The 12,418-nt window shown below is 43.8% G+C and overlaps 1 protein-coding gene across 5 annotated transcripts in view; it reads right to left on the bottom strand.

Annotated features, from left to right (window-relative positions):
• NRP2 (neuropilin 2) overlaps positions 1-12,418 on the bottom strand; it is a 115,355-nt gene that overhangs the window by 98,360 nt on the left and 4,577 nt on the right. For all 5 annotated transcript variants that reach the window (XM_025404391.1, XM_025404392.1, XM_025404393.1 and 2 more), the window contains exon 2: positions 1,738-1,915. In XM_025404391.1, coding sequence (XP_025260176.1) covers positions 1,738-1,915 — 178 coding nt within the window. The remainder of the gene's footprint in view (positions 1-1,737; positions 1,916-12,418) is intronic.

Below are 12,418 nucleotides of genomic sequence, written 5' to 3'. Positions count from 1 at the left end.
TCACTGGGAGATTTGCTGGCATAAGAATTTGGCCCTTAGTCGAGAGAGGTGCTTAGTCAAATTTCTCTGAGCTCAGACCCAGGCTGTCTCCGTACATTATGCTTCCGTTTGTGCCAACCTTCTGCAGTCCAGCCGGAGGAATTAAAGCCCAAAACACCTTATAAAGAAGCTCTTATAACAGAAATGCTTGATAAAGTTCACTGTCAGGGAATCAGAAGCCTTGGGATGCTGAGCAAATGTATGCAGGGTACTCATGTAACTTAGACAAAGAGGAACTGATGAGTTTCCCTATGTCATCTGTTGAGTCAAGAGTGGATCTGGGATTAGAAACTTCATCTTATGACTCTTCGTCACATGAGGCATCCATCCGGGAAACCCTTTGGTTTTCAACAAAGACTACCTCTTGTTAGGAGAAAACCATTATGTAGGTGCAAAGTAGTCCTAGGAGGATAATAATGACATCAATTCACTGAGCCTCACAGTCTGGCACTAGTTAAAGAGGGGCCTTGTTTCCTCCATGAGGAAGTGCTGGCCCAGACCTGGCCTGTAGGAGTTTTGCCTTCTCCTTGGTACCTGTGCCGCCAGCTGGCCCCTTTATTAATTTTTCAGTATTTGCAATTCCTTGCTTAATAGCAAGGAATACTTAGACAATGTATTAATCACATGGGAGCACTGCACACTTATCAGAGTAACAGCATGCTGTAGGCGCTCATTTGGGGCAGAATATGACTGTTGGCACATTCTTTTCTGCACAAAAACTCTCACTTTAGTTCCAATGAGGAAAGACTTTAAGATGGAGCTCAGTAAACAGTGCAAAGCACATCTGCATTCTAGACATGCTGCCTGCTTCCCAACCTTAACTTTTAGGGACCTCAGTGTTAACATGGCATTTCTAAAGTACTCACAAGTGTCTAAATGTCCACTTGGGATTTCCTAAGCCACACATTTCCAGGGTGGCAGAATCAATGTTGTAAGACCAGCTGAGTCACCTTGGGTGACTGACCTAACCTCTCTGTGCTTCAGTTTTCTCTCTTGTGCAAAATGGAGATCATAATGGCACTAACTTCCCAGGGCCCACTGTGCGAAGTACATGGATTAATATTTGCATTAGCAATTAGAACAGTGTTTGTTAAATAAATCCGTAACACTCACTTTGAGACTCTAACTTGTGTAACACAGGTATCAAGAACCAATATGAATCTTAGAACTACTTAGATTTTTTTTTTTTTTTTTTTACTCTTTTTATTTTTCTATAAGGAAACCAGTTACCACTATATAAAGTAACAGGCTGATCCTGCGTGGCTGGATGCAGGGGAAGTCTCCGCTTGGGGATACAGCTACTATCTTATTAAGGAAGCGGGTGGGGTTTATACATGTAGCAGCCGTGGAAATGGGGAGATCTCCAAGAGGAAGGTAACCCAAATTCAAGAGGTGGAGTTTTGTAGTCCAGCCCCTGCCACCACATGGAAATTCTCCTCCACTACCAGCCTTTGGAGGTAGGTTAATATTCTCTACTTTTCACTCAAGAAGCCTCTTTCCACCATATTGTGGGATCAGCCACACCTTTATTTCCCTGGAAAGGGAATGCCCCTTGAGGTTTTCCTCTGAGGCCAGGATCCACCACTGGTTAGCAGCAGGTCTTGGGGTGAGGGGTGACAGAAGTGACAAGAGCAGGAGTGGGGGGCGGAGCATGTGCATCTCGTGGATGGATACACAGTGGGACAGGACAGTGCTTACTTGCAGTCGTGCTTCTCGATTTCAAAGTGAGGGTTGAAGTTGAGGACAATCTTCTGGTTGGGTTCGGGGGCGTAAACAATCCACTCGCAGTTCTGGTGGGAGGGGTAGTCCTGGGGGTAACCGGGAGAGGTGATATAGCCAGCATCTTTGGAATTCAAACGACCTCCACACGGTGGGTCTGAAAGAGAAATCAACAACCCAAAGAACTTCAAATATGTTACAGCTTTCTTCCCCCAACACTCCCTCCTTCTCTTCTGTACCAGTGTCTGATTAAAACTATTTTACAGACCTTTTATGGCAGTCCAGAGGACTAACCTACTGACTCATTCGGTGGAAGAGATTATTCCAGCTCATCCCTCCCCCTACCCACCCGACTACACACACACACACAGATGAAAGTATTCCAGAACATGGCCATAAATATTCTCAATTACATGGTCTGCGATTGAAAAAACAAGAGGACTGCAAACTCAACATGCCTCCCTGCCTTTCCTGCCTCCCCTCCTTGGCCCATCTTCCTCTCCTCATTCAACCTCCCATCTCTATCTTTATCTCATAAATCCTTCATTTTATTCGGTGTCTCCCAGCCCAACCCAGGCGGCCAGCAGTCAGGGCTCCGGGAACTGACAATGGTGGTTTTGTGGTGCCGACCCACAAGCGAGCCTGGTAACAATTACATGTGGTGCAGAGGAAGCACTCTCAGCTTTGGGCCAGAACAGGCCCTGGAGGGTGATTGCAGCCCCCTTTTTTTTCAAGAAAAAAAAATGCAAAACCCCCAAACATTTAATTCCACATATACCACAAATTTGATTTATTATTTCATTATACACCGAATGGAAAAATCTGTATTAGAGAATCTACTGGCTCCAGCCTTGGAATTTCGACAAAGGTGCTTTGTGTTGAATGAACATCTGTTTCTTCTGCGCTGTCTGCCCACTATCCCTCCTGCCTGGTCACCACCACCAGAGTGTGCTGCTGCTTTGTCCAGTCATAACTGGCCATTGGAAGGAAGAGCTGGCTCCCTGTACCCGCAGTGCCTGGCTGGAGGCAAACAGCTTCATGTGGCCCAGGAGGGAAGGAAGCCACCTTCAAAGGCTCCAAAGGTGGGTGATGACATTTGAGGAATCTCATCTATTCAGGAGTAAAGTTCTGCAATCCCCAGCAGGGATTCTTGGGAAATAGGGAGTTTTACTTAAATACCACAGTAGAACAGAAGCTGGGAAGGCACATGAGACACAGAAATATTCAGAAGCCTCTCAGAGACCTTCCTGAGACGTGTGTGTCTCTTAGCATCAATCACGATTTAATATCGCCATCTGCATGGAGCAGCATGGGCCTGTGAATTATGTATTACGACTCAGCAGCCGCCCTCCAGGATGGGTCTTTCTCCTGTGTTCACTCTTTGAGGGAACAGGTCATGCATTTTTTAACTCTACAGGTGCACTTTACTATTCCCCATGTCTGTTGGCATTACTATCTCCCAGACCTCTGCTTTAGACTACCGGCCTGACAGGCTTTAAATGCATAAAAGATGGGCACGCTGCACACGGGTGGTTGGGACACAAATCCACACAAGTAGCCTTTTTGGCATCAAGCCTCCACAGCTCAAACTGTGCCGTGTTGAACTGCCCAGAATCGAATGGATTCTGGTCCATTTCCTACTGGGTGGAAAACAAAAGCAGCCATTTCCTCAGGCTGGTACACAGCACATCATCTTCTTACCTAATGACCCTGCACCCACCCCAACCATGAGGACAATGAGCTCATCCCTCCCACCCAGACCACAGGAGGCCAGCCATGAGGCCCAGTTCCTCTGCAGCCAATACCCACGGGCTTTCCAGGTGCCCACACCACTCACCCATGCTGGGAACCCAGTGTCATCTAGCCAGCCCATTGAGGCCCACTGATCCTGGCTTATGCATATGAAATAGGGCGGAGTGACCCTCTGAGAAGGCAGAGGTGTGAGGACATAGATCACCAGCTGCTCTTACTCAACTAGCAGAGGGAATTTTCTACCAGGTCCAGTTCCTTTGCCAGCTATTTTGCAGAAAACTGCAGCCCTGCCACCAACTCACCCCAAACCACACTTTTTTGCCTTGGAATTCATCAGAGGAAACCTGAGCTGAGCTCCTGTTTAGTAACTGTTATGGTTTCCACATACTCTCCACTCTCCCCACCCACACTCTCTCCCTCCTTTCCCCATCTCTTCCTCTACTTCTCTCCAATTACTCTTGAAAGAGGAACTTTTCTCCCTCAATTCCCCACACCCCACGTTTAAGCTTTTAGTAATTAGAACAGGCACACAGATCAGCAATAAAGATAGGAAACTTTTTCACAGGAAAGTTTCATTTCTCATCTACAGTAGAAGCAATCATTTCTCTACTACCAAAAAAAAAAGCAAACTACATATATACCATAGCTTATAGTCTGCACTGTCTGCTGTTAAACCAAAAGAAAAGGGAGTCATCCATTTCTTTTTTTCTGTCCTTTCTTTACCTGAAGAAAATCAAGGCACTTATTGAAGTATCAGAGAACTCATTAGAACGTCTGCTTCAGTTGTGTGTGGTTAACCTTTTCAGTACTCACAAATTTATAAATTCACATTCTTGTTTGGCTTGCATTCACACTCAGAAACACACACATAGATATTGAACATACTTCAAGTACATATACATATCAGTAATTCACACTTTAGTCCTATACACACGTTCACACCTTCTCATAAAATATCACACATCATTTGCACAAACATATATCCACAAAGATAAATACTAGAATTTCTGTTTTTATTTTTCTTGGAGAGAACAGAATTCTTGAAATTTATCAGTAAAAATTGTAAAGAAAACACAATCATTCTATATCTCCTCTTGATAACCGATCTTTCCTTTCTAGGGTTGGGGACACATCATTTCTTAAATACAAACATGTCCCAATAGAAATTAACTAGAATTTTTTCTGAAGAGCTATACCATCCATTACTTTGTAGGTCTTTATTGTGTTCCACAATGAACTTTATACATGGTTGCCGTCCTGTTTCAGAGGAGTCAAGTTAAGCCAAAGGAGAGTTGAACTCAAGGGCAAAACCCTTAAGGCCAATCTCCATATACAGAGGGAAATTGACCCTGTTTGAGCTACTGAGCCTGTTCGGTGAGTTGACAAAAGACTTCATTCTGCAACTATTTCGTGAATACCTTTCACCTGGGGCAAATTCATCACCCAAAGAGAGATAGCAAAACCCAGGCTTGGACTGTTCAGAGCATTTTCTCCCACATCTGGGAGGGAAGCCTGCGGGATGAGCCAGGTCAGGTCTGAGAAAGGCCCAAGGATGAAAGGAATAAAGTGACAGCTCCAGCTGTAATTGGAAATAAAGAGAACACTAAGTTCTGAGGTCACCAAGTTCTGATTTTCCTCCTATAATGATTACTTAGGTGTTTTTTTTATTTTGAAATGTAAAGTATCAGATTGCTTTAAACTCTGTCTGCTCTTTTTCTCCTTCTTAAGTATTGTTGTTTCACTGGTAGCCTAAGTACCATCTGCTGCTGCCTAGGGGTAACATAGCCCTGGAAAGGCAAAGGGATGTTGTATCCCTTCACTTAGGAACTCACCTTCCTGCAGAATCCAATCACTTTCCTTGCAGATATTTAATTTTTAAGAAGTATTAAGAATGGGAAAAGAAGATCTTTTAAAAATCTGGTCTGCCTTCTAGAAAAATTTAGTTGGCATTGTTTTAAAGGAACACTGTATAACCTGAACTTGACAATAATATTTGCTAAATACGGAAGCCTGACTGTAGTGAGAACTTTCTAAATAATCCGATTACTATGGCTTACTTCACGACAGCTTGGTAAAAGACCAATCAGATCCCTCACTTTAGTTGAACTGAAGGAGAAAGTCGTTGGCAAAACCAGGAAAATTGGCCATTGGCTGGATGTGGGATTAGAGGGCCCAGTTGTTGTAAAAGGTGAGTCTGGGGTAATGGGACTGGGTTACCAGGAGAGGGAGGGATCGACATTAGCAGAAAGATGGGAGATGGCACCCAGCTCTTAACTCACTCAATTTGACCTTTCTGGGGCTCAGCTTCACAAACTGTAATTCAATGAATGGACTGAATTAGGTGTGTAGCTTTCAAATTTATCTGTTTTTTTTAAGTACTTTTTTTTTTTTCTTGAACAAAACTCTACCTAGACCTCTAATGTACAAAGAAAATAAAAGGGACCTCTTCTTGGATGCTGGGAGGGAGGTAGCCAGAAGCAGTGTAGTGTCCAGGCCGCCTAGTTCCTGCTCTCAGCTCAGAAGGGCTTCTCTGCAAGCCCAGTGAGGCTTCCCGGAACATGGTTTGAAACCCCCTAAATGGGGCCTCTGATTCCCTGTTACTTTAGAATGCTATGGAAAAGAGAAAGAGCAGATGACTAGGAGACATCTATTTCCTATGTATACCTGAGGGCTGAGGGCACTTATGGGAGAAAAGCAATCAGTCTCATTTCCTCTGAAAATAATACTCTTTATTTACTTTATAATTTATTTCTTATCCACAGCATAATCCCACCTTGTCCCTATTTCCACAGCATTGTTTTCATTTAATTATTGGTAGCAAAGCAAAGAAGAAACTCTTTCTTCTACTTAAAAAGAAAGGAGGTTGTCACTTTGCCACTTACTCCACCAGGAAGTTTATTAGAAATAGCATTGGAGCAGGATCTAAAAGTCTAGTAATCAAGTCTAGTCTCACCACTAGCAAGCTGTGTGACCTTGGGTAAGTTAGTAGACAACTCTGAGCCTTTGTTTTCTCATCTATAGAATGAGAGGGGTGATTCTAAATGTCAGTTCCAGTGCTAAAATCCAAAGCCCATATAATGAGGTAGGGAAAAGATCCTATAACCCATAGATTGAGCCAAAAATTCAAAAGATTCTCTACCCTCCTAGACAATAAGACATTTATTCAAGGTGCTACCCCTGTTCTATCTGCTTGGTAAGCCTGAAACAAAACCCCAGGATTCTTCAGAAAACACGTCTGTCTTGCATTATGGGGAGTTCAAATGTCTCCTTTAATCACGTCAGGTCTACTGACACGAGTTTCTTTTTGTAACTGAGTCTGTGGCTGCATATTTATAAATATTATGGATACACAGTTCTGTGTGTGAGCATGTCAACAACAGTGATGCATGAAAAGAAAAACCAAAAGCAGTTTCTTCAAATCCCTCACCCAGATCATCTAAGTCGTTGGCTCAGGGTTTTAACCAAATTTTGCTCACCAACCCGGGATAAGCTGCGTTTTAAGAATTATTTCTGTGAGCTGAGGCTGGATTTTGTTTTATTCAAAGCAACTTCAGCCTGTCACAAGACAGTCTCATAAAATCTGTATCTTGGCTTAAGCTGGGAAGAAATGAGCCAATCCATCAGCCCAGGAATGTGGCTGTTTGACCACTTCCTAAGGCAACTGGGAAGGGATGCAATCTACTCAATTTATGGAGACTGGTGGCAGTGAATGATGCATCCTGAAGGCACAGCAAATGGAAATCCTTCTGAACTTTTGCAATGATAAAGTTCAAAATCTGAATAAAAGGGCCATCTAGGAGGGAAGGAGAGAGGGAAGCAGAGAGCAGGAGAGGAAGCCAGCATATGAGTTTGGAAATGAATAAAGAATGAAGCAAATTTCCCTCTCTTAAAACACCTCCAATGAATTCACTTAGGAGAGAACTGGAAATTGGGTATGGAAATGGGGCCTTTTGAACATCTCTCCCCTCAATCTAGATTCTAAAAATGAAGCCTCATTTCATCGGTGAAATGTAAGTTTGATGCGATTACCTCTTCTGACCTCGAGTCATGCCACCTGTGGTAACCTTGTTATTTGTCATCTTATATCATAAACAAATGCAATTCCAATAGGGCAGCCGATATAATGTCATTAGTTTGTATTTATGTCTGCTGTTTTCCAGCCCTCATTGCAAATGCAATTTTGATGCCATTGATGAGAGATCTGGGATTACAATTCCTGACCATTTTAGCAGACATTTGGGGAAGGAAACAGAAGAATAATTTTGAGGTCTCTCCAAAAACCAAAGGAGAAAAAAAGGTAATATAATATTTTCTTCATTTATTTTGATTAACTGAAGCTTATGTTGAAACATCAATGGCTCCCCATTGGTTAGCAAGTGAAACCCAAACCTCTTTGCCTAGCAATTTGGGCCTTGAATTGAGCCCAAGCTATTATTTCTAATCTTATTTGCAATTATTTCCCACCATACATTCTAAACTGCAGCTTCTGAGTGTTCCCCAAACAAACCCAACATCCATTTCTCTACTCACACCTTCCCCTTCCCCTGGTATGCCCTTTCCTGCTCTAAATCCTGCCTACCCTCTCGCTCCAGGCTGCCTCTGCCCTTTCTCTTCTCCCATACTGGGAGTGATCTTTCTCCTCTGTGCATCTGAGAGGCTGAAGCTCTTTAGCATCTTCTGAGATGTGTGAGAGTTCCGGAGGGCCTTATCCATTCTACTGAGCCACCAGCAGCTTGAAGTCATGACTCCTTGCTGACCCATCTGTGGCAGGCCTCACAGGATCAAAGCAGAGCCTTTCCCAAAAGCCAGACTCATCGAGATTCGTTGAATTAATCAATTAAGAAGTGACCAAAGGAACATCAAAAGTCTCAGTAGATAGGACAGACTCAGAGAGTTCTATCAGAAATTATTCTGCGGCCACAGCTACTGCTCTTCCTTCTCCACCCCCCGCTGTTATTAAGTGCAAATGTTTCTTAGTGGTGAATTGAGAGTTTGAATAACTTGTTTGAAATAATAATAACTAGTCACAAGTAGGTCAAGGTAGAGTTCGTGTGAACTGTGTCTCCTAGAACACCCTAATGCAGACAATACTGATAAAGTTCAAAGCACATTCTTATTTTATTTTATTTTATTTTATTTTTGAGATGGAGTCTCACTCTGTCGCCTAGGCTAGAGTGCAGTGGCACAATCTCGGCTCCCTGCAAACTCTGTCTCCTGGGTTCAAGCGATTGTCCTGCCTTAGCCTCCCAAGTAGCTAGGATTACAGGCACCCACCGCCATACCCAGCTATTGTGTGTGTGTGTGTGTGTGTGTGTGTGTGTGTGTGTATTTTAGTAGAGATGGGGTCTTGCCATGTTGGCCAGGTTGGTCTCAAACCTCTGACCTCAGGTGATCTGCCCACCTCATCCTCCCCAAGTGCTGGGATTACAGGCATGAGCCACCATGCTCGGCCATTTTAATTTTAATACTAGTAAAATTAATTTATCTCAGGGGTTTTGTTCCCTTCACTCCAACTTCCACACTTCCAAAGGCAACTTTAAATATTGGTTATCTGTACCACCAGGAAGATGCTGACTATTACTTCATCACTAAGCCATTTGTTGGTATTGGATTTTCTTGTGCTTGGTTTCAACCCACCTCTCTCTACTCAACCCCTCCTCATTTTCCTTTCTCTAGCCCCTAAAATGCCTTTGGGGCACATCTGTTTTATTTTTTCCCCTTTATCCAAACAATTATTATTAGCATTCAGACCAGTAATTTGCAATTCCCATTATCTTCTCTGCTGAAAGACTCTCCAGAACCTGGTCACTGGTAATCACAGGATTTGTGGAGGTGGGAGCAGGGTACCACGGCCACGTGCACTCAGCTGGCCGGCAGACTTGTGCACTCTGTGCTACTGAGAGCTTCTCTTTTGTTACTCCCAGCCCCTCCTTTTTTTCTGGATTAGATCATGACTTCTTTATGAAGACCCAGAGGGAAATGGGATTATTAAGAGTCTTGCTGGGTAAAAGCTATTTTGTCTTTATGATGACTTTTTTGAGTTCAGCTGCTGAAGGGCCTTAGTGCCAGAGTAGAAGTTATTACACATTCAGGAGAGCGCCTTAAACACAGTGTTTCCTGCTGAGCACACTCTCAGTGATGAAGGATGGAAGGGGAGGAAAAGGAAAGGAAACGAGAGAGAGATTAAAAAGAAAATAGGAGGTAAGAATACTGAAAACCGAGGAAGAAGGAGGAAAAAAATGCAAGGGAGACATAAATCCAAGATAAGAACCCAGCAGAGAATATTCTCTGAAGAAGAGCGTGGCAAGAGATAATATGGTGCTTACAAAACACAGAGGTTTGGTGGTGGAATAACTGAGAATAAGAATTATTTTTAAAATGTCATAAAAATAAACTTATACCGCAGTGGTTATAGCGTGCCTGCAATGCTCACGAGATTCCATTAACCCCACTGAAGTTTTAAAGATTCGGTGACTTCAGAATAGGCTTTATATGTGCCAAACAGTATTCTACATAATCTGACATAGCGTAACAACCCTATGAAGTAGGTATTGTTACCAAACACATTTACAGACAAGGAAACTGAGGCACAGAGACTAAGTATCTGATCACACAGGGTACTTAGATCACAGAGCCAGCAAATGGCTGAGCTAGATTCTAAACCTAGGCAGTCTAGTTCCCATGTTTCAGAAGCTGGGAAGGCCAGGGATGGTCCCCCCAAAACTTCTCAGTGGCACACCTACTTGGTAGCATTTAGGGAAAGACAAACATTTTGCCTGTTTGAAAACCCCCTTTTCTCTGCCTGTGCCAGTACTCTGCCTGTGTGAACAACCAGAGATGTGTTTGAGGCTGGGGTGTGAGTGGGCTGGAAGCACTTAACACCTTCTCCACTCCCTGTACACACAGGGACTCAGCTCCTTGTCATCCTGGCCCTCTTTCCTGTGTTCTGGAAACCCCAGGCATGGGGCCGGGGAGGGGGGATTGAGGAAGTGAGGGGGTGATGGATAGGACGTTCAGGTCTGAAACCATGTATCACAACATCAAAGGGTTGTTTTTGTTTTGTGGCTTTTTTTTTTTTTTTTTTTTGCCAACTCCTATTTCTCTCCTTTCTTCTCAATCCTACTCTTCCCTATCCTAAATGCCACATTGTTATTGTTCTACTGGATAGGAGCAGCATTTTCAGAAATGGGGGATTTATTTTTATAGCACAGCTGGTCTGCCAAAGGTCACATAATTTGGCAATGTTCCCAGTGGTTAAAAATTAATTTCTCCTTATTAATACAACCAAGGTCCCAGAGGATCGGAGCTCAGCCTTATCTAAACTTGACAGCTTCCTAAACCTTTAGAAGATGCTTTCTCCTGGAGGGCCAGCCATGATACAAGGCCACTGTGTCCTGGAATCCAACTCCACTGAATCCTGTTAGGCAATGAAACCATTAAGCCTTTGGCCATTTCTCATCAAGGCAGATAAAGCTTTGAAAAATACTGTAGGATCTCCAGGACAAACTTCTGCAGCATCTTCCAGAAATGGGTTAATTAAAAAACAAAAACCAGCAAATAGCCGAGTCCTTACCTTGAAGGAACAGTACAAAGACTAACTTCTGGTGATCAATATACTTATCTGCCACTCGAGGAAGGTACCTCAAAGATTATCCAGTTGCAAATGATGGTCAGATAATAAAATATCTCAAACATGTAAATAATACTACAGCCATTGCCCAGATGTCATTTTTCAGGTCCTTTCTTGTCAGTTGAAGAAATTAAAAAGGGATTCTGCTCTTGCTCTATCTTTCAAAACAGGAAGATCTCAGCTCAAGTTCCTAAAGTCTTTCCAAACTGGACCTTTGGGGAATGTATTTGGAAACCTCTTTACCTGGCTCTTGAATTCCGTCAACTCAGAATTGTCTTACACTCAGGTCACCCTGAGTCAGTTCATTTTCTTAATTGCTTTAAGGAAGACTTGAGTGAAATGAAAAACACCAGGGTCCACAGAATCATCTGGTCCCTGGTGTCTCTCCCCATTGACCCCAGACCCCTCCCTCACTGTTATTTGTATTCGTGCCTCACTGCATATGAATTGGCATTTGGACTCCTAGCTTTTTCTATTACTGGAAGATAGAAACTGGCCTTTCTGCTGCAGAATGTGGACTTGATACATTCAACAGCAGGGGATCAGGGCCATTTGGTAGACAGCGGGAGTCCTGTCTGGGTAGCCTGGGTTCCAGTCACTGCAGCCTTCCAATCTTTCATTTTGCCAGTTGAGTGCTCCGTGGCTTAATGTCTGAGGGCTCTATGGGATGACATAAAACTCCAAACCTGATGTGCTGCTCGCGCATTCACAATCCTACCAGGCACCGCTTGGATGAGTAGGGGCCTGCCCCGAGCCCTTTGGGGAGTGCTCCTCTTGCCACTGTCTTGCACTGTGTGCTCTGCTGGCAACTGGCCACAGTTTCCCTACCTCCAGGAGCTGATCACGGGGAAAATGTTTACTGGGCACCCATTTAATGTGGGCATGAGACCAATCCCTAGAGCCTAGAGCAGGCCGTCGGCGTAAAATCTAGGAGTTTATAGTTTACTTGCAAATTATGCTCGCCCATGGCCATCCCACATTTTGGGGAGACAGGCTAAAAGAAACACTTCAAACCCTTATCCGGCGCCTAGACCGTCATTGCTTCTCTTTCAGGATTTGTTTGAACCCAGACCTGTCTCCCACAGCCAATTTACACCTCTTATCTGATCATCCAGTCCAGACGGAAGGGTGAATTGACCGAGAATCTGAGTGTGTCCCTGGCAGTGGCGTTAAAACCCAAGCATAGATCAAAGCTCTCCAGACGAGGAGGGGAGGGGTAGATGGTTATGGGGTCTGGGTTCTTTTGGCCCCAAGCGATGTGTCCCGGAGGTGGGGACA

This window comes from Theropithecus gelada, chromosome 12, assembly GCF_003255815.1.
Source record: "Theropithecus gelada isolate Dixy chromosome 12, Tgel_1.0, whole genome shotgun sequence".
NCBI classification, from domain to species: domain Eukaryota; kingdom Metazoa; phylum Chordata; class Mammalia; order Primates; family Cercopithecidae; genus Theropithecus; species Theropithecus gelada.
Note: the sequence above shows the minus strand (reverse complement) of the source record. Positions and strands in the feature narration are given on the sequence as shown.